The 23107-nt window shown below is 37.6% G+C and overlaps 2 protein-coding genes across 5 annotated transcripts; one reads left to right on the forward strand and one right to left on the reverse strand.

The window, feature by feature from the left end:
* Positions 1 to 5055: 5055 nt before the first annotated feature.
* LOC105052664 (uncharacterized) lies at positions 5056 to 12481 on the reverse strand. Of its 4 annotated transcripts, XM_029266864.2 has the most exons (4): positions 12272 to 12481; positions 9771 to 9921; positions 5863 to 5988; positions 5056 to 5731 (listed from the first exon to the last, which is right to left on the reverse strand). In XM_029266864.2, the coding sequence occupies exon 4, from the start codon at positions 5713 to 5715 to the stop codon at positions 5203 to 5205; it is 513 nt and encodes a 170-aa protein (XP_029122697.1). In that variant the 5' UTR covers positions 5716 to 5731; positions 5863 to 5988; positions 9771 to 9921; positions 12272 to 12481; the 3' UTR covers positions 5056 to 5202. The 4 variants fall into 4 exon arrangements, with proteins under 4 accessions (XP_029122697.1, XP_010931866.1, XP_029122696.1 ...); XM_010933564.3 differs by lacking the exon at positions 5863 to 5988; XM_029266863.2 differs by lacking the exon at positions 5863 to 5988 and having other exon boundaries at positions 9771 to 9951.
* Positions 12482 to 14442: 1961 nt separating this feature from the next.
* Positions 14443 to 18493, forward strand: LOC105052665 (organic cation/carnitine transporter 4). Its single transcript, XM_010933566.4, has 2 exons — positions 14443 to 14928; positions 17142 to 18493. Exons 1-2 carry the CDS (start codon positions 14517 to 14519, stop codon positions 18299 to 18301), a joined length of 1572 nt encoding a protein of 523 aa, XP_010931868.1. The 5' UTR covers positions 14443 to 14516; the 3' UTR covers positions 18302 to 18493.
* The last annotated feature ends 4614 nt before the right edge of the window (positions 18494 to 23107 follow it).

The following is a 23107-nucleotide window of genomic DNA, read 5'->3' on the forward strand; positions in this document are numbered from 1 at the left end:
TCCATCCTCAGAGTTATTGTTAGATAAAGTATACTCAGCAATGAAATCGACCAAAACTTATGCCTTCATTGACAGTCATGGATGATATTGAATATCAAACTCATTGAGTTTTATTGTCCATTTTACTATTCGACCTGAAGTATCAAGTTGGTATAAAATTATCTTCAACGATGGATCAGTCAAGACGACTATAGGATGTGCTTGGAAGTACGGACGAAGTCACTGTGATGATATGATTAGAGCATAGATCATCTTCTCCGCTCTTAAATATCTTATTTCAGCATTATGAAGTATATTGCTTGTATAGTAAATTGATCGTTGAATTTAATTTTTATCCTCCTGGACAAATACTGAACTAACTGCTTCTATCGAAGTCACCAGATAGAGATACAAAATTTTTTCGACCTTTGATTTTGTAAGTAATGGTGGAGATGTCAAATATTTTTTAAATCTTCGAAGGATTATCAACACTCATCTGACCATGAAAGGTCTTTTGCTTGTCTCAAGGTTTTGAAGAAGAATAAATATTTTTCTACCTCGATCTTGAGATGAATCGGCTGAGTGCGACGATCCTTCCATTAAGTTGTTGTATCTCTTTCTTGAAGCTTAGATGCTTCATATTGATGATAGCTTTTATTTTCTCAGAATTGGCTTCAATTCCTCCTTGTGACACAAGAAATCCAAAATTTTTTTTCGAAAGTTACTCCGAATGCATACTTAGACAGATTTAATTTCATCTGATGTCGTCGAAGTGTGTCGAAGTCTTCTTCCAAGTCTCAAACTTCATATTGATGATAGCCTTTATTTTCTCAGAATTGGCTTCAATTCCTCGTTGTGACACAAGAAATCTAATTTTTTTTTTCAAAAGTTACTCCGAATGCATACTTAAATAGATTCAATTTCATTTGATGTCGTTGAAGTATGTCGAAGGCTTCTTTCAAGTCTCAAATATGATCAGAAGTTTGGAAGCTTTTCACCAGTATATCATCAATATAGATTTTCATATTTCATCTGATTTATATTTTGAATAGTTTGTTGACTAGCCGTTGATAAGTAGCTCTGACATTCTTTAAACCAAATGATATTATTTTGTAATAGTAGATGCCTTTGTCGGTTATGAAGGCAGTATGCTCCTTAACTTCGGATGCCATCCGAATTTAATTGTAGCCTGTAAAGATATCCATAAAGCTCAAAAATCGATGTTTCGAAGTTGCATCAACTAATTGATCGATTTTTGACAAGAAAAAATTATTCGTCAGATAAGCTTCATTTAGATTTGTATAGTCGATGCAGATTCTTTATTTTTCATTGATTTTTCTCACCATCGCTACATTGACGAGCCAATTGAGATAACTAGCTTCTCTGATGAAGCCAGTCACGAAGAGCTTGTCAACGTCTTCATCGATGACTTTTTGCCTTTCAGGAGCAAAAAGTCTTTTCTTTATCTGATCGACCTAATTTTAGGATCAATATTCAGCCGATGAGTTATTATTTTCGAAAAAATTTCTAGCATATCCATCGTCGACCAAGCAAAAATATCAACATTTGCTCTTAGTAGATTCACCAATTGTTGTCACTCCATATCAAATAATTGCGACCCAATTTAGACCATCTTCTCATAATCTTTTTCTTTTAATGGGATATAAACCAATTGCTTGGCTGGTTCATCCCTTTCTTCATTTCTCTTTGGTCCAATTTATCAACAGACAAAGAGTCTTCAGATTGATTATTCTTTGTAGAGATCAGAAAGTAATGTCGAGCACGTTGTTGATCTCTACACATTTCTCCAACTTTATGTTTTGTTGAAAATCAGATCAATAAATGGTATGTTGAAACTACTACTCTTAGAGCATTAAGTCCAGATCGTCCAAGTATGATATTATAGGCTGATGGAACTCGGATGATTGTGAATGTCAGGAGAACAGAACTTTATTGTGGATCTATTTTTACAGTTAATGAGAAAGTAATTTTTTCTTCTACAGTAATTGCATCTTCAGTAAAAATGACTAATGGCGTTAAGACTCTTCTGAGTCGGTCAATCGGTAGTCATATTTGGGAGAAAGTCGAGTAAAAGAGAACATCAATTGAGCTTCTATTATCAACTAAATTTTTTTTTATATCATAGTTTACTATCATCATTGAAACGATGATAGCATCATTATGGAAAGTTTGTATTCTCCTAACATCATCTTTCGAAAAAAAAATTACATCATCAAGTCATCGTTTCTTCACCGACTCTTCTTCGAGAGTTGCCTCCGATCCTTCGATCGTCCAGAGATCATATTGATCACTCTCGCCATTGGTCAATTATTGATCATTTCCTCAGCTTGTGGCTGAGGCTGTTGGTCGGTAGGAGGTTGAGTCGGATGATCTCATCGAAATTTTTTGAGGTAGCCATGTTGGATCAGAGCCTCAATTTTATCCCTGAGTTGAATGCACTGTTCGATATCGTGATCGTGATCACGATGAAACCGACAGTACTTCTTCTTGTCATGACTTTTCAATGAAGCTTTCATTGGTGGAGGATATCGAAGATACTCCTCTCCTTCGATCTCAATTAAGATCTACGCATGAGAAGCAAAAAAAGGAGTATAGGAGTCATACCTGCTATAGTTGTTCGGCCTTGGACTCCATCGACAGGTGAAGCTCACTTATTGACGGTTGACCGACTTAGTTCGATCGAGGCTTCACTTTTCTTTTGCTTCTTTTTCTGACTTTTTTTTTCTGTCCGACGACGGTCAGAAGCACCTTCATCCGTGCGAATATACTTATATGTACGCTCTATAAGTTTAGCATAAGTCTGGAGGAGAGTCTTATCTTAAAAATAAATGAACCTGGATCCCCTCAGATCCCTCTTTATGATCGATATGGCCATATCTTCATTGAGGTCTCTGATCTCAAGTGTGGCTGCGTTGAAACGAGCCACGAAATCTCTCAATATCTCTGTCTCACCTTGCTTAATTGAGAAGAGACTGTCTGATGTCTGTGGCACCTTTCAGCTAGTGCTGAAATGGGCCATGAAAAAATATTTAAGCTGCTCGAAGGAGTTTATGCTCCCCGACTGAAGCTCAGAATATCAAGTTCGAACAGCCTTCCGAATAGTTACCGAGAAGCTAATACATAGGAGGACGTCAGTTGTCCCCTGAATCATCATAAAAGCCTTATAACTCTCCAAATGATCAATTGGGTCAGTGGAGCTGTCGTATGGCTTCATCTACGATATTTTGAACCGAGTTGAGATTAACTCATCCAAGATATGCTGAGAGAGAGGTTGGGTAGTGTAGAAGTCATAGTTATTAGAGAACTTCTGACCTTCTATCTGACATGATGCCTGACGTCGTAGTCGTTAGAAGACTTCCGACCTTCCAACCTTCCATTGACGTTGCCTTTTGCACATCTCCTAATGATAAATATGATGCCTGGCATGAGTTTGCTGTGTTTGACACCATAAGGGGGTGCACTGAATATTTTCACGAATCACGGGCAATGCCCGGAGTAGATGCAGCACATGCATGGTTTTCGCTTTGAATAACAAGAGGATCACTAAAGTATTGAACTTTGCATATGAACAGTTTGTATAACTTTTGTAGCCAAGCATCAAGGAAAGAAGAGAAAAAAAATCTATTTGCCATGCGAAGCACTGAAAACCCTTTAAACCTTCTTTTCAGAACATTCACCAGACCTACAGGAATTCTTTGTGCACCACAGGCGGTGCAGAACTACGTGCACCGCCTGCGGTGATTGATTCATATATAGAGCCAAAATACGACGTATAAAAAAATATTTTTTTTTATCGACTCCATGTAGAAACCAATCACCGCAGACGGTGCATGCGGTTCTGCACCGTCCGTGGTGCACAAAGAATTTTGCCTGAGCCTAAAGGTATCGGGTCTTTCAAGAGTCTTAGTCCACCGGCCTTGATTCAGTCTGCCTGGGATTCAATTTTGACGAGATCGATGGATATGCATTGAAATTTCGTAAGACAGCAAAGGTGCACAAACTACTCCCCAATCAAAAAAAAAATTACAGGAAAGTACAAAATTGATCCAAATTATGTTGGTAAAAATTAAGAATGTCCACTAGTTCAAATCATTAAATCGAACTAGACTAAATCATTTTTATCGGTATGATTTAATTTAAAAATTAAAATAATTTGATTTAATTTATAATTTTTATATAAAATAATTTAACAGTATGATTTAATTTTATAAAAATATTAGATCAGGTCGTAAATCATAATATATGTATATATTAATCTTCATTTTTAATGATTTCAAAAATCAAAGCTATTTATTAATCTAAAAACTATCCTAATAATTTTAATTTTTATTTGACTAAAATATATTTTTTTAAAATTTTCACCTTTCATATTATAATATATCAAAGCATTGATCAAATTAAATTTTTTATATTATAATATATCAAATCATTGATCAAATTAGATCAAATCGTAGTTTATCGATCTAATCCAATTTGATTTAAGTGATAAAATAATTTATCTTGATTTATAAAATTAATAAATCATAATTTATTGATTTGGTTTAAAAATATTTTCAAACCAAACCGTGCACCACCCCAAATAAAAGCCATGTGAAATTGCAACAGAAGTTACCATCACCACCGAGCAGGGGTCTTAATGTTCGTTCTCAAAAACTTAAAATATTCAATGAGGTCACGGACATGGCAGCCATCTATGCTCGCATTTGATTACCAGCAACAAACTTCAAGGATTTGAGAGAACCATAACGACCAAGGACACCTATATTTCTAATAAACATGTTCAACATCCACCAATTTTTTCCTGAATAAGATACAAGCATTAGCTCAAGCGGTGTTGCGCTAAAAACTGGTTTCTTCAAGAAAATATAGAGAAGCCTGAATACAAATGTGATGGCACCTTCATGCATGAACCCGGAGAAGCATATAGCTAGTGTATTGCCATAAGGTTTCAGCATGCACATAATAAAATTAATTTGAAAGGTGTGAAACGTAAGGTTGAAATCCTGCACCTCTAATACTCATGCACGTTAATGATCATAGAATAACAAAACTGAATGGTAAGAGAAAAAGCAGAAGTTGAATAGTTTCTGAAAAATGATAGCATGTTCCATCAAGCTCTGATTATTGAATCTCAAAACACATCCAGCAGAAACAGGTTTTGTATGGCTCCTACTTTGTTCCAATGTGAGTTCTATTGATTGTTCAACTGACCTGCTGCCTTGCCTGCCGAGCACAATCAGCAAAATTTTTCACCACTTGTGCACATTTCAGCGGATCCTTAGCATGTTCCTTGTAACATTGAAGGCAAGCCTCTCTCTCGGCTGTACATGGTATGGGATTCTGGTAGGGCAGCTTGAATTCTTTGTTCCGGAGTTCTTTTGCTCTCTGATTGAGCTCCTGAAGCATGCTAGACTCCTGTTTCTCCAGCTTCTCCACAACTCTTTCACTCTCCTGCAGTACAGATCGTATTGCTTCCAGCTCTGCAATTGCAGGTGGGGGCGGAGGGGCTACTGGTAAGAACATAGGGGGCTGGAGTGGCCATGCCCCACCGGAACTGCTGGTTGGTGTGTTGGGAGTTGGCTTCACCTTGGGTTGATGAGGTTCCCGTGCAACTTTTGCCTTGGGTTTCTTGGTTTTCTTCTTTATATTATTTTCATCGCCAGACAGTCGGTTGACTAAATTGGAGCTTATCTGGATGGTAAAAGAGTCCGCCATGACTAGCCTTTTGAATCTAACAGAATATCCCAAACATTAATCTTCAGAATCAAAATCCAAGTTGTGAAGAATATCGGCAATGCCATACTCAATAAGGTAAAACATAAGAAAGCAATGGGAAAGGTATTCGAAGTTTGAATTACTGACTTGAAAAGATTGAGTACACGGGTGAAGAATCATTTGCTAAAGAATTCATGGTATTACATGGACAAATAATGCTGGGAGGTGCTCTTTATGGAAAAGGCACCTGATGCAATTGTGTGTCCTATTCTTCTGCGATCATTAAAAAATGAAGAAATAAATCTTTGATTGAATTCAAAACAACATCCGCCCCCCCACCCCCCCACCCAAACAAAAAGCAACAAAATGGAAAATGGCAAAATTACAGAAGACAAATTCAGCCCTCAATATAAACTTCCTATGTGCCATTAATATCTGTCTTCAGGACCAGGATAGCAGAATTTTCCCCTCATAAATTTGATGGTCCTTACTCCAGTTGTAATGAGAACTAGGAGGAGAGATATATGCTTTTCTTGTTATGTCTCATCATGTTTCCTCATTCTCTAAATATTGGATATACTCGAATGAGACAAAGGATGGTCAATTTTTTTGATGGCTTTCTTATTGTACTCTTGATAGTGCATCAAATTATACAGTTGGCCATGATTCAGACATCATCTTGGGCTCGACTAAGATTCAATTGAGAGTGGGAAATGTTTGGCATGCAAGAGATGCTAATTAGAAGTAAAAAAATAAAATTCAGTTATAGAAAAGAAAAACAATTACAAGTTGGTCAAAGAGAGGTTAAAAGGGTGGATCTGTTTACCGGATCTCTTCCTACTCTGTCCCTCCTCCTTTGCTTATCTTTCTCCTTTGTTCTTTGCTCCCTTGCTCAAGTTTTACTGAGACCCAGCCTTCTCTCCCCTCTTCCCTACAGTTCTTGGTGGGAGGTTTCACTGCTTTGCTTTACTGTTCTTAAAGCCTCGAGCATTGTTCTCTTCTAATTATCTTCTCTCGCCCTCCCCGCTATCCTTCCTCTTGGGTCCCTAAGATTGGTTGTATTATCCTAGAAGGCTACGGTTGTTGCAACATCATAGGAGTAGGTTTTCTATACTCTTCAATGTTGCTGCTCTGGCTAAGCTATAGATTCTGTTATAATTTTTGATTTTTTTTTGACACATAAAAAATAATTCTTTAGTTATTGTTGTATGCTAGTGTATCATATCATATGTTTTCAGGATTTGCCAGCTCGGCATATCTGTTTCGTGTTGTATCCAAATCTCATATTCATCTCCATGCCTATGGTACGAGTAAAATAAATTTGTCACATGAACCACTGCGAATATGCACTTGTGGATTTGAGGTATAATCAAAATCTATAAAGATGATCAAGTCGGATCTTTAGTCCAAATTACAGAGGAGAAGATGAAAATAAGATTTTAAGGCTTAAAAGAGTGAATTTATTGTTATGAACGCTCAAAATGTTCATGTAAAAGAGGACTATGTGGGAGATGTCATCAATTAGAATTTTCCCATCTCATACATTGGTTTGCAGGAATAAGTCTCTAGGTGTATGGGAAAGAGAAAAAGGGAACCAAAAAAAGCAAGTTGCTTTGGTTATGATGTTGGAAACTATGATTAATTAGCTATCAAGAAACCAGAAGGAAGAAACTCAAGAGATGCAATTTGCTGTTTGGTCTAGTTAAGAGATCAGATATCTGGTTTAGCTGGAAACCTATGTAGAAGGGAAATAATTGTGGAAGGAATTTGAGGAGACTAAATTAAAGCCTTCTAAGGCCTGCCAAAGAATGGGATTTAAGGGATTTAAAGCCATTGTCCACATCTAGAAATATGGTCAAACCTTAGCTTTAGTCCAATATATACAAGAACAAACTGGGTTTTAGGATAAGCTTATGGTTTATGCATGTTTAGATGTTTTTATGTGAAGGATGGTGCGGCAAATATGGTTATACATCAGAAATTTTGTAACCTCATAAACCTGTTCAATAGAAGTAATGTTTGTTTCAACAATTTAAGTGCTGACAATGCGGTGCCATCCTAACACAGTGCCAATACTGGGCATGCATGTGTGCAGCAATTTGCAAAGAATTGACCCATGCCAACTTTGGATTAATCCATGCCAGTTCAATAAGAGTCAATATGGCTCAATACCACTCAGCATGAAGCCATTGTTTGACAAGTTTTTACTTTGTTTTAGCATGGCATGATCAGCACACCCATCAATACCAGCTCCTCAATCCTTGTGTTTGCTTAGAAGTGAACAAGAAAAGAAAGAGTAGAATTTACTTAAGATCTCTCTCTCTCTCCCCCCCCCCCACTCTCTCTTTCTTTCTCTCTGTGTGTGTGTTCCTTGAGTCAAAATTTGTTATTAAGTCAAAATGGACTATTTTAAAAAAATGTAACAGATAATCATGTATGTATGTATATACAGTCCTACATTAGAAAGCATCCAAAATGTTAATTTTTATTATTGTTTAGCATGCACATTTCAATAATAGGTCATATATTCATTCTTGAACTATGAAGCATGGGTACTCCTATTTCAGGTATGTACCAGCATTGGGTACGTTTTCGATGCGGATACATTTTCGGTACAACATCGGTACTTCTATCTCTGCATTCTTGAGATTGCAAGTTTGTCCCTTGATGAATCAAATGTGGAGAAGAAGCTTTTTGCTGATGATGCAGAGAATGAAGCAGCTAAAATTATTATCACTTGATTATCAAGACTTACTATTTTGATTTCTTCTACTTATCTAGATTGCTAGTTTTTTTTTCCGTTAATTGTAAGTGTTTGTTTGTTTTTTATGATGATACTTATAAATTTAGTTGAGATTTGAGAATTTAATTTTATTAATATTCGAATATTATATATATGATTCAATTTTTTTCATATATTTTTATTAATATTGAAATATTATATATATTTAAATATTAATAAAAATATAAAATATCTAGTCATATCCGTATCATGGCTTTTTTAATTTTTGTCGTATCAGCGTATCTGTACCATAAAGTACCCATACCGCGTACCGATATCTATGCTTCCTAGTTCTTGAATAGCTCTTTAAGCAAGAAGAGAAATAACATGCAAAAGATAAACTAAGCTTTCGTGGAAAGTGAGTATATGAGAAGGTATCTCAGCAACTAACTACTCAGTAGTAATCAGAGTAAGTAGATCCCTTTGAACAAATTGAGTTTCCAGAAAGCGTACATTCATTCTAAATTGCTTTCATCATCTTTCACTGGGATAATTTTACCTTGTTATTATCAGCAGAGTCCAAATCATGCTCAGGGTGAAAGGAAAAGCATGTTAACAAAAATGAAAGCTCTGAGGTGTGGAAAATGTGCCCTTTTATCACATTGTCTGACATAACCAGCATGAAGAATTCATGGAGTCCTCCTAGACTGGCTTAAGTTACTATAGTATTGTACCCGCTGTCTTATTCATATGCTGTCAGAACCGAACAACCAACTGGTTCATTATATTTTTTTAGGTCTATGATATTTGTCCTTTAATTCCTCTCCCTAACAAAGACATCCAATTTGGTGCTTATCAGTCACCTGGTTAGCAAAATCAGCCAAAGTCAACAAATGGGTAATAAAACATTAATCAGACAAGTTTAGGATCTTCACGTCTAATAGTACATAACAACAAAGAATAAACAAGACCTTGTAATTTGTAGTGGTCTCGAGTACATATAACCTTTTCTTCTTCATAGTAAGATGATGGATATAAATGACATCATCAGTACAAACTAAAAACTTAAAACAACAACAAGTATATATGTGCATGTGCACTCACACACACATAGGTATGAAGTGTGTGTCCATGCATGCATCAAATCCCAATGTGTTCCACCTAACTGAGTAATGCAATGTGACAAACATGTAACCTTATGTAGCTTGTTAAAGGCTCATTAACTGAAAAAGGATACAAATTTAACTAATGTGTATAAACTAGACTTGCATCAATAAGTAAAGACATACAGCATCAAGATTTAATCATAGTAAAGTAGAAATGGGTGTTGAACCTTAAATTTTTTTTCCCTTCAGCAAGCTCTTGCTCCAAAAATCTCTTTTCTGCAAGCTTGTGCTCCAAAGATGCTGGTGCTCTCTATACAGTTCCTTGACTCTCAGGTCCTTGAAAAGCAGCTGGCAGATTTTTCACTAACTACCAGTAACCTGTATGTGCAGTATTGACCTTTCAGCAGACTAAGATTTTAAATATGATGCAAATTGAATTAAAAAATTTATTACTGATGATCATGCAGTCTACCATTTTCCTACACAATACCAAAACATTTGTACATTAAAACTAAAACAAGCAGATTGACAAAGACTGCAAACACGTTGATGTCATTGGCATGTCAGGGTCAACATAAAGCAAAATTAGGTGGTTTCAGATTGCATATCATACAGAGATATTTTATGCTGTTTCTATGTAAATACATTGAGTCAGATATGGAAGGGGCTCAGATCTTTTGCACAACTAGCAAAAAAAAAAAAAATCAGGTTATATCCATCTGAACAATCAACAATAGCTTCTTTAACTCAGTGATAAATGATAACAAATAGTAAATTTTAGGTTTAACTCTATCTTATGAGAAGAACAACTTATGAATTTTATTAGCTGTAATTCCAACATCCATTGCTTTCTCTATGGATCAGGAATTAGATACCTTCTGATATAGATGGACATTAAACATTTCCAAAATCACATTGGACACGTATATCCATCTGATAAAGTACAGAAATGACTGAGCTTCAAAAGTGGTAAAGAAAGTACAATTTCACACACATACAATTATGCATACTTTGCAACACCTTCAGTTAGATATTCCAAGTAATAGCAATCTCAAATACAAACCCAGGCAGCATGCTCTTAAGAGAGCAGAGAGCTATGTGACAAGTCTAGACGGTACATTTTATCAATGCTATGAATTATTCTTTAAAAAGAAAATTATAATTTTAGAAGGTGAAGACCATGTAAATTATAATTTTACAATATCACTGATCTTAATGAGAGCAAGAACAAGCAAAATCTAGACCACATTATAAGCTGATATTTAATAGTGCAAGAACAATAGCAAATATGAGAGAGAGAGGTCAGATATCATTTCCATGCTTCCATAAATGAAACACATGGTGACTCCATGAGAAACTTACCTTGCACAATCAAAAAAAAAAAATCCAATCTTACCATGCAAATAGATGTTCTATCAAGCCAACCCCAAATAGCTGGGAAAAGGCTGGAAGGTCATGGTTGGAGCTATCTAGCAAGTAGGTGTTCCATAAACCAGTTACATGAAATTTAACTAGAATGCCTAGGATAACTGAGCATAAGTCATACACCCTTTCCTAATTCAAGCACTAAGTGCCAATAAACCTACAAAACAAGCAACCATCCAATCACATAATGGGAATGCCGATATTGTTATATACAGTTTCAAATAGCTTCTGTATTCTGAAAGCACCAAGTGAGAACTATCCAAAGTTGTCAAAAAGCCTTGGCAAGCCCAGGCGATGGACCCACGTATAGCCTAGGTGATACAAGCGATTGCCTGGACCCAAAAAAAAAGTACAAAATTTACAGAATAACTTATATATATTGCAATCATTAATTAAACCTTGCATTATTCTCACTACTCCATAAACTATCTATATAACATGATCCAAAGATACAATGCTAATATTATTGCATGATTTCTACTTAGGACACGATACTCAAAGACCATCACAATTTTATTTTTTCAATCTAAAATCATGGAAGACAAGCATATAAAGCCACCAATGTCTTAGCAGCATAAAGAAATAATATTGATTATACATGATGTTACCACTCTGATCATAGCAGTAACACTAGTACGTTACCACTTTCCACTATGATTACAGTAGTGACCGTGGTATGTCACTATAGTATAAAAAAAATTACGAAAACAAAGCATAACACAAGCAAAAAACAGTTAGAAATAATTATTGTTCAATTTTGCTTAAAAGGCGGAATAGAAGCGAAGGCAAAAAGTAATCCATCATCAATCAATAGAAAAGCTCGCAAAGAAATATCCTCCAAATAACATCAACTGTAACTCCAAAGCGTAAAAAACAGAAACAAAAAAACTGGGGCGAGGGAGAGAGAGAAGGAGAAGGACAGAATCTCCGATTGATTCAAAACGACGGGCGAATCACCAGGGATTAGAACTACCAAAACACATAAAGATCCCAATGCTCCAATAGCAGCGCCCAAATAGAGCAAGAACAGAAAAAACCCCCAACCCACACTCTTTGGTGAGAAGTGGAATAAGAAGCTCTGATTAACAGAGCATTTCTTAGGACGAGAGAAACAGACAGAACAGGGAGAGAATGCAAGCGAAAGGAGCAAACATACATGGAATTAAACGCACCAAGAAATCACCCCGAAAAAGAGAGAAAGAGAGAACTACAAGAAGAACTCAATTTAGAACGAAATTGAGTAAATCCGAAAGGAAAATTCGCCAAAAAGTCGTTTAGAATTAACAGAGTAGAGAAGCGCGACCTCGATCGCCCGCCGACGAGCTCTTCTCCGACGGGAAGCTGGTGATCAAGCCCGCTACCAAGCCAGCAGGCCAAGATCTGATCGATGGAGGAAACGGGGATCTCGCGAGGGGGACGCCGGTGGAGATCGAGACGGAGATCTCCCAATCGCCGGAGCCCTAGCGGCGAGAGAGCGAAAGCCGTTGAAGACAGCAGGGGAAGAGTGGAGAATCAGCTCTCGAGGGTTTTATTAGGTTTCGCTTGCTGGAGTGTGACGTGTATAACTTTTTTACAAATAATTTGGTGGTAAATATTAGAGTAAGGTGCCGGCCCGTATCCATCTTATTTTATTTCTATTTTCATTTATGAAATGGAGGTAGCGGTGGAGGCGAACATAGTAAATAGCAAATAGTAACGTCCAAGACAATGCATATTTTTTTATTTAAATTTTTCATATATAAAAATCACATCATTTTTATTTAAAAAAATAAAAAAATTATTTTTATTTTAATTTTAAATTTTAACATATAAATTAGTTTGATATCAGAAGTGCCGATAATTTTATGCTAATAGCACTCAAATAATTATAGTGGAGATAGCAAGAAAATAATTGGCAACGATAGCAAGGATAGTATTTATAATAATGATAAAAGGTATGAATTTATTTTTTTAATAATAAAAATAAGAATTTATTATTTTTTAAAAATGATAAAATAAAAAATAATAGCATCAAATATATTTACTATTTTTTAATTTGTGACTCTATTTTTAGAGATTAAAAAAATAATATCAAATGGATTCCAACTACTATGAGAGGTGGAGGCAAAACTCACATAATTATAATTGTCTCAAAAAATGAAAGATTTTGACCTACAAAAATATATATTTTATATAAATAATTGATGATAAATTCAGATGATCAAGTAGATATCTAAATATGTAAATTGTGTATACACTTAATTAAAATTTTAATCAAGTACAATCGATGATTGAAATTAAATAGATGGCTTCGAATCTTAAAATAGTTATTCCACATTAGACGTCACCTTTCCACTTTATTTATAAGGTTACAAAAATCAATAAAAAATATAAAAAAAAACTTAAACCAGAACAAACAAGTATGTATTTTTCAAAAAAAATAAATAATAAATAAATAATATTATTCAAATAATTATTTAATAAACTTAACGGAGCTCCATCTTCCCGCAACCCTACCAAGATATGCCAAACTTTATTTACATTATATTTTTTTATTTTTATTCTAATTAGCATGCCCCAAAGGAGATTTTGGAGGGAAGGGGTGATTTTTTAAGTCACTAATTATTATTTCAACTAATACATCAATTCTTCATTTCAAATCTTCCTTGATTAGAAATAAATTAGAAAGCTTTTGTTATTAAATTTAAATTTTTGTTAATATCTAAATCTAATATATTATGAAAGAAGAAATGATGCTAACAAAAGAGATAAAGGCATAAATTGGGAAGGATTTGAACAAAGAAACAACGAGGCAATATCACAAAATACACATAAATTTAAAAAGTATTTTGAAAAAAAAACACCAAGACGGCAACCTTATGCGGATATCCCCTTTCCAATCTCGGTCCTCTATACCCGCAGACAATTTTAAAACTATAATATCTCCACGCCCTCAACAACCCCATATGAGATGTGATCTCAGCCGTCCACTCAAAACCTTAAACCTTACAAGGCAACATGCCAGCTCCCCGAAGCTATTATGTTAAAATAATAATAATAGAATAAACAAAAACACTTTAAAATGAATGAAACGAAAAGACCCCAACCACACACAAAAAAAAAAAAGAAAAAAGAAAAAAAAAAAAGAGGACATTATTGCTTACACTAAGTGAACCGCGTGGCTGTGGAATCAGACAATCATGACCGTTGGTTTCTAATCCGGGAATTATTACCCAACTTTTGCTGTAAAAAGGAAAACGAATTTAGACAGAAAACATTCAAAGATGCGAAGGAATCAAAACGACAACGTGGAACCAACGACAGAATTTTACATAAATTCCTGGGGTAAAAAGGGATCCGCATTAGTGAAACGGATCCCGCTACAGTCTCCAACCCATATATTTTGCCACTTAAATTCCCTCGGACGAAGCGGGCTTTTTAACCAAAAAAAACTCCTGCGGAGCAATGTACCGCCCTCCGTATATGAAGCCCTCGCAAACGAAAGGATCAGAGAGAGGAGAGAGAAGTTCCAAAATATAGGAGAGAAAGAGGCGGTGCTATCCAAACCGATGGCCGCGAAGCCCGGCTTCCACTCGGAATCCGGAGCCGATCTCCAGGCGGCCCTCCTCCGTACCGGAAACGGCGGCGGAGGCGAGGAGGAGGAGAGGATGGGGATCGACGAGATGCTGCGGCTGCACGCCGGCGAGTTCGGGCGGTGGCAGCTGCGGCACTTCTTGCTGACCTCCACCGCGTGGGCGCTGGAGGCCCTCCACACCATGGTGATGATCTTCGCCGATCGGGAGCCGACCTGGCGGTGCTCCGACAGGCCGTGCCCGGCCGACCCGTGCCTTCTCGGCCCGGGCGAGTGGGAGTGGGCCGGAGGTCCGGCCACCTCGACGGTGGTGGAGTGGGGGCTGGTTTGTGGCGACAAGTACAAGATTGGACTCGTCCAGTCCTTATTCTTCGCTGGATGTATGATCGGTGAGTGAAACCCCCCTCCTCTCGTTATTACCTCCTTCACTTTGGAGTATTTCTCTGCTAGGATTTTGGAACAGTCCCCTAGCGATCTGGACGTCCGCATAGAACAAGCATTTCTTTGCGTTTCTACAGTAACCTCTCTCTTAGTGCCGGGATGGGCGCATGCGGATTCCGTTTTCATGCGGAGCTTACCAGAAGTCTGGCGTGGGGCCTAACGCTATCTGCGGCTCGGGAAATAGGGTCCAATGGTGGGCGGGATAAATTTCGCTTCCCGGTGAAATGACCGTCCGGAGATCGTGGAAGGAAAGATGAGAGGTTGGAGTAGGTCTTATTTCCAATCATACATGTTGCCGTCTTACGTAAGCTTGAAGCACTACTTCTGGGAAACGCGAAGTCGGAGGAGAAAACATAGCCTTGTCAAATTTCAAGTTTTATTTTAGGTCTACCGGTAACTAGCGATTCTGGCTTTGAATGGTGCCACAATAAGTATATGGACATGCATCATCGAGGATAATGTCGCTTCCTCGCTCTAAAATTAAAAAATAAAAAATTACTTGCTTTCTTAGTTGATTGGCATTTTTCTATTAATTCTTGATGTTGAGAAATAGGCTTATCGAGATGCATTTGGGGCAGTGGATTTGTTTCTCAATGTCTAAATCTGCTGCTGGATTACGTAGTCATTTTTCAATACGTAAAAGAAATCGAGTAAACTATTTTTATCTAAATATTATCTTAAAAATATTTATATAAAAAATATAAATTTTCAGTTAATTTTTTGAAACTATTGAAAAGCAATAAATCTAAAAAAAAAAATAAGTATAGATTTTTTAAACTATTGTGTAAGTATACTTTATTTTTAATTTTAAAAATTTTTTATAATTTATTCTAAATTATAAAAATTTATGTTATGATGTCACGTGTGACATTTGTTTGCCAATGACAGAGAGGGCTACAGAGTTACGCCTCCACTACTTGTCTCGTCTTTAGCTGAATGTCTTAATATTAACACAAAGCTATGGAATCTTGGACTGGATAAAGGCATCGAAGGCCTCTGGTCAATTTTTTAGACTTCGAAAGGCTCTCCAAAGATTTATGATGCGGCAATCTGCAATATTTTGTAAGAAATCCTGCAGCCAGAGTAGACCGTTTCCTATGAAAATGAAAGGTTCTTCGTTTGTTATTGACAATGGGAAGAACCATAAAATCTAGATGAAAGTACTTAAAGTTTGCTTCAAATGAGGCAGGATGGCTGTCCTTTTCTCTATAAACTTTGTTAGTGATAAGTCTCTAGGTGGTATAGACTATAGTTTCGCCTCAATGGGAAATTTATTATATATTTTTTTAATATATTCCAGTTGAATATTGCGAAGGCTACCATATTGGAAAAATTATAACACTGTTCTTGGATGCATGAGAGAAAGTACTAGAGCAATTTCCACCAAAAAATAAAAACGTATTGGAGCAAAAAGAAAAGTAATGATAGAAGAAAGTTCAAGATATAACTTACATTATGTTTTTGTATGTGTCTTTGCATTTGATTGGTCTTTCTGGCTTTGTCCTTTTAAAGTTTTACGCTCTTATGTGTTTTTTAGTATTACCTGAATTTTTTTCCACCGAACATCAAAAACTTCTGTACGATAGCAGGTATCAAGTAACAAAGTCAGTAAAGTTTCTTAGTAGTTGTATCAGTGCTTGGGCTCAAATCCTGTTCCTAGATAGACTTCAGGATATGGGTTTCTGTTCCATGACCGATTACCTATGTGCCAACACTTCACAACAAGGGAAAGAGAAAAAGAAGGAACAGAAACCCTTTCCTACGTGATAGCAACGTGGGCTATTGCACAGTACTGCATTTTTTAAACATGAAATGAATATTTAGGTGGCGTGATTCTTTCATTCATTTTACAAAATAATGTTGTCACTAATATATATAAAAGATAACAATTTTCTAGGTGATCAGACTTTAACATACGATCCTTTGAACATTACTATTTAATTTTTAGCCTGCACACACTTATACAGGATTTGGGTACACTTCATTTATATTGCACATGCTGATACTAGTTCTTGCATACAGTTTTTTTAAACAGTTATATACAATGTTTACATTTGCTGTTAACTGCAATTATAAATTTCTTGCTGAAAGTTTATACTCCATCTTTTCCTCCACCTAAAATCCATGCCAGTGGAGCTTATAATCTCCATTGTTGTTTCAGGTGCCGGTGTCTTTGGCCACCTATCAGACTCCTTCCTCGGAAGGAAAGGATCCCTCACCATCGTCTGCATTCTGAACACCGTCTTTGGCCTCCTAACTTCCATGTCTCCAACCTACTGGATCTATGCCGGCCTCCGCTTCCTTACCGGCTTCAGCACCGGCGGCGTCGGCCTTTGTGCCTTCGTCCTTGCCACCGAACCGGTCGGCCCAACAAAGCGGGGAGCTGCAGGGATGTCTACATTCTACTTCTTCTCCAGCGGCATCGCCCTCCTCTCCGGCATCGCCTACCTCTTCCAATCCTGGCGCTCCCTCTACATCGTCACGTCCCTCCCCTCCTTCCTTTTCATCATCGCCGTCGTCCCATTTATCTCGGAATCCCCTCGGTGGTACCTCGTGCGTCGCAGAATCAACGAGGCGATGGATGTCATGCGGGCGATCGCCAACAGCAATGGCAGGCACCTTCCCGATGGCTTAACCCTTAAGCTTGATGATGACTACGATGACAACGACGACTGTGATGAGCTCCTTGTCGGAAAGGCTGTTTCGGGTACCATCATCGACGTGCTCCGCTCGCCGACGACTCGAATTCGCCTCTTCCTAACGGTTGCCATCAACTTCTTGTGCTCCGTTGTGTACTACGGCCTCAGCCTCAATGTCGTCAACCTCAAGACCAATCTCTACCTCAGTGTCCTCCTCAATGCCGTTGCCGAGATGCCGGCGTTTCTGCTAACAGCAGTGTTATTGGACTACCTCGGAAGGAAGCCATTGGGTGTTGGAACTATGTGGCTCAGTGGTGTGTTTTGCATCGTCGGAAGCTTGGTAGGTGGCGTTGGAGCGATGAAGATTGTGAGGATGGTGTGTGGAACAGTAGGAATTTTTGGGATGGCGGCGACGTACAACTTGCTGTTTATCTACACAGCAGAGTTGTTTCCGACGGTGGTGCGGAATGCAGCGCTGGGGTGTGCGACGCAGGCAGGACAGATGGGTGCGATATTGGCACCGCTGGTGGTGGTGTTTGGAGACGGGATTCCGTTTGCCGTGTTTGGGGTGTGTGGGCTTGTGGCTGGGATGCTGGCCTTCTTCTTGCCGGAGACGATGAACCGGCCCTTTTATGATACGATGGCCGGGCTGGAACAGGGAGAGAGCAAGGTTGTAGAGTGAAGACAATTAGGACATTGGAGCGCCATGCATAAAAAATTTAACTATAAATAAATATAAAATGATAGTCTATTAAGGACCTGTTCTAATTTTGGACCTCGCCTGGCCCATATCCGGTGCAACTCGGTCCCATCATGAGTGCTTGTATCTAATGATTGATTTTCTTAGATCGAGTATTGCATAATTTTCAAAGTATTCCAATCTTTTTCTGCCGTTACTGCATGAATTATATTATGCTTTGAAAAATATAATAATTAATATCATAAAAAAAAAATCAGTCATACAATCCGGTCCCTTCCATTGTCACCCTATTATTGCAAAAATAGATTGAGGACTAATTGGACAACTAGAAATACTACCCTTTGAAGTAAATTAAATTGCACTGCATAGTGTAACAGTGTAGAGAGAACTTTATAATATAAAATGAACATATAAGGAGACAACTGATAACCCTGATGCAATCCACATGAAGGTTGAAACCAATTTGTAGGAGAACTATTGATTAGAATAGCAAATTGAGGATCACAAATAGAGGCCATGATCCAATGAATGGATTGATGAGGAAAACTATAATGTTGTAACACCTTATACAGAAATGGCCATTGAACACAGTCATGAGCCTTTTCCATATTCAATTTCAAAGTTATTAGGCACTTAGAAGGTTTAGCCTTAACTAATGAATCCATAACCTCTAAGCAAGCAACATGTTTTCAGCAATATCCCTTCTTGGAATGAATGCACACTGCCCAAGAGACACTAAGGAAAGTAATAGGGGTTGCAGCCTATTCATCAGAATTTTGATTACCACTTTATAGATAGTATAACACATACTAATAGGTTGATACTGATGAACATAACGTGGGTTTGAAACTTTAGGTAACAAAACAATGGAGGTCTATTTCCAATCATTAGGTATGATAGGCTGATGAAAAAATGTTTAACAGCCTGAATTACATCAGGCCCAATTATGGACCAAAATTTCTTAAAAAATATTACTGGAAGACCATCTAGCCCAGGGGCTTTTTCAAAATTAATATAATGACTAGCTTTAAGAATCTTCTCATTAGTTATGGGTTTAATTAGCTAGTCATTTTGCTACAGAGGCAAAGAATGGCCAAATTGAGGATGTATATTAGCCTCATCCATTGGGCAGGCTAGCCATCCAAGTTGAAAATGAGTGAGAATATGCTATCTTATATCATTTTCATCTAGGATATGCTGACCTTGCTCATTTAACAAGACTTCTATGTAATATGTCCGGCACTTTAAAATTGTATAGCGATGAAAGAAAGCAGTGTTAGGATCACTATACTTTAGCCATATAATTCTAGACTTCTGATACCAAAAAACCTCATAAAGATGAAGATTATGATTACAGGATTTTAGCAGGTTCAGCAACCGACTATGACCAGCATAAGAAAGGGCCCCTTGATTTGCTTCAAGAATCTGAAGATCATGAATCTGTTTATAAAGCTCTTCCTCTCTACAAAAAATATTCCCAATATTCATGTGGTTCCATTTTCGAAGAGCCTTTTTGACTTTTGAAAATAGAATAGACAAACGAATATTTAGAGATTAATTAAGAGAGCACACCCAAGCCTTTTTTAACAACCTCATGAAGCCCAAGATGTGACAATCAAAACTTTTTAAAATTGAATAGTCTAGGACTATATGGACGATGACTCTTCGCAGTAAGCAACAAAAGATAATGATTTGAAGCAAAATGTGTAAGGTGAAGCACAATTGATTCTGAATATCTGACTAACCAATTTGGTGATACAAAAATTTGATCTAGCCGCTCCCAAATATGAGCAGCTCCCATTTAATTATTATATCAAGTAAAAGAAGGCCCTTGAATGCCAAATCAAGCAAACATATCTAAGTTATGAAGGCTTTGAACTCCCGAACATCCCTAGATACCCTAAATGATTTTCCTCCTCGTTTATCTTCAGGTCGGAGGAGATAATTAAAGTCTCCAATGAAAACTATGTCCAGACCAATGCCCTGAATAGCCTTGACTTGTTCCCAGACAGCCCAACAATGAATACCCAAGGTGCTTGTGTACAACATACCCAGCACCCAAGGCTCTAAATCAGGACAGGACACTAAAACAAAAATAATTTGCCTATCAACATGGGTAAAGTCTAAAGTATCCAAATTTTTATATCAAGCAACTATAATATCTCTGGAGAACCCATTCGTAGAAACCATATAGACATACCAAACAAGATCCATGATCCGACTCATATAAGGCAATGCCTCCTTCGAGATATGTGTCTCCAAAAAGTAACACACATCCGGATGATGTTTAAGCATCAATAGCTTAACATAGTTAACAAAAAAGGGTTTTGCCGTCCCTCTACAATTTCAAGATAAGATCTTTATAAGCTTAGGAGTTAGAGTTTACCATCCCCCATCTACAAACTCAATTGACTTGTTGGCTATAGCTTTACCTTTATCAATCATCCCTCCCACAGAAGAACTCACTTGGCTGTCTTGTTTCAAAGAACCTTGAATTGCATGCTTAATATGGTTAAAAAGAGATAAATGATCAGAAGATAGCTTACCCTCCTTGGGAAAGACAGCAAGTTCCTAGGTAGTGTACCCTTGTTGAGTAGATTTATCCCCAACCCCTGTATCTTTAGACAATGGTTGTGTTAAATTCATGTGATCTTCAACCACCAAGATCTTCTGTTGTGGAGATTGGGAACCGAAAGAGCTGGAGGCCTTATCTTTGATAGGGAAATGCTTTCACTTCTCCTTAACATCCTTCCAATTTGAAGAAATAGCTTTAGATTTGAAAGTAAATGTACAATCCATGGCCTGTATATCATCTAGAGCGTTAGATTTAGAGAACAGTAAAGGAGCAAACCTTGATTCTGTTATAAAGCAAGAGGGATCTGAAGAAACCAAGCCCATCTGCGAGGCCAATTTAGTTGCACGTTTGGGTGCCACCCATGGAGATTGCTGGTCAGCCACAGAGATTGTAGTGGCTTGAGATATAGATGCTAATACTGTTTTGGTAAAATATGTTGAAGGTACCCCCACTAGAATATGAGCTATCCTGATCCAGGGCCCTAGTAGGAGCCGACCTTCTTTTATCCTTTCGTAGTTATATGCTTCCATGAGGACCCCAATTCGACCACACCCATAACAAACATATGGGAGCTCCTTATAGATGAATTCCTGCCATTTTGTTATGTCCTTCACATAGACTTTGGCACCTGGACACAACTCTTTCCTGATGTCAATTTCAACACAAGCTCTAGCAAAACCTACATGAGCCATCGAATTTGTCCATTCACCCAGAAACAGAGGTCTACCTACCCTTAAAGCAATTTTCAAGATGCTATCCTTGATCCACAGTTCTAATGGCAAATCCGACAACCTGAGCGAGATCTCTACCTTTTGAAAAGATTCTTCTCCAGACTGAAAGTTGGGCCTCCAAGGTTCTAGCACTAATAGTTGCCCCACTAAGGACCAAGGCCCTTTCTCCATAACCCTAGTCCAAGTAACCTCATCAGGGAAGGAAAACACCAAGACCCCCTTCAGCCTATGATGATACACGAAAGTCCTCTTGGATATTCCATCTGGATCTAAGCTCCCTCTGTACTAAGTCTAGTGAAAATCCTCACCCTAGAAATTTATCAAGGAAAGTATTCTGCCATCGAGCACATGCCCCCTCGACCTCCTAGTAAACATAATTATTTGAGAGAACCTCTCTTCTTAAGCAGCAATATCCTTTGGAAATGCACGGGGAGTCTCCCACTTAAATTACTGGCTACCCTGTATAATGTTCGCCCACAATCGGTCTGGATCTACCAAAGATGCCTTGCTTCCCCTAAATGACGGACCTTTTTCATGATGGACTGAAGTACCACTCTGATAACTGATTAAAACTCCTCTGGAGGAAAAAAAAATCCTTTAGCTTGGTGATTAGGGCTCCCATCGGAACTCCGAATGAAAGCCCCTTAAGTGAATGGCCAATTAGTGTTGGAAACCCCTTGCTTCCCCTACTTCTCCGATGAAGGACCACCCGAAACCCTCCCTTTGCCTTCCCCTTTATCAGCCATTCTTAAGCCACACCTCTCAAGCTTTTTAGCACAAGGAACATTTGATGCACAATTCAGATCTTACTTTGTGTGCTCAAACCCTATGGTTCATCACTCCAATTTTCTCATATCTTATTTGCTGATGATTGTTTGTTGATTGCTAGGGCTTCTTTGCAGAATATGGTGTGCTTGAAAACTATTATTGATACATACTGTATTCTTTTTTATTAGCATATGAACTTAGCTAAGTCGCAAATCTTATTCAATCCATCTACAGCATCTACTATAAAAGCTCTGTTCAACATTTCTACTTGGACAGACCCTTGTAAATATTTGAGAGTGCTGGTAGCAGGTACAAGATATCATCCATCGAATTTTACTTTTTTTGTGGAAAGGATGCAAATGCAGATAGCTGGCTGGAAGTGGAGGGCTCTATCCTTTACCGGATGAGCAATCCTTTTACAATCTATTTTAGCTTCTATTCCTCTTTATGCCGTGTCAGTGGTGCCTATGCCTTTATTTGTTTTAACTAAATTAGAAAAATACTTTTATAACTTCTTATGGGGACATGAAGGTCATTGGCGACAGCTACATTTGATTTCTTGGGATCATATATATTCTCCAGAATCTATGGGGGGCCTAGGCTTACAATCTTTAAGAGTTAGAAGGCAAACCATGATAGGCAAAATTGTAGCTTATGTTATCTTTAATCCTTCTTCGTTATGGGCCAGATTAGTTGGTACTAAATATAAATTTT

Source organism: Elaeis guineensis, chromosome 10, assembly GCF_000442705.2.
Source record: "Elaeis guineensis isolate ETL-2024a chromosome 10, EG11, whole genome shotgun sequence".
NCBI lineage: Eukaryota > Viridiplantae > Streptophyta > Magnoliopsida > Arecales > Arecaceae > Elaeis > Elaeis guineensis.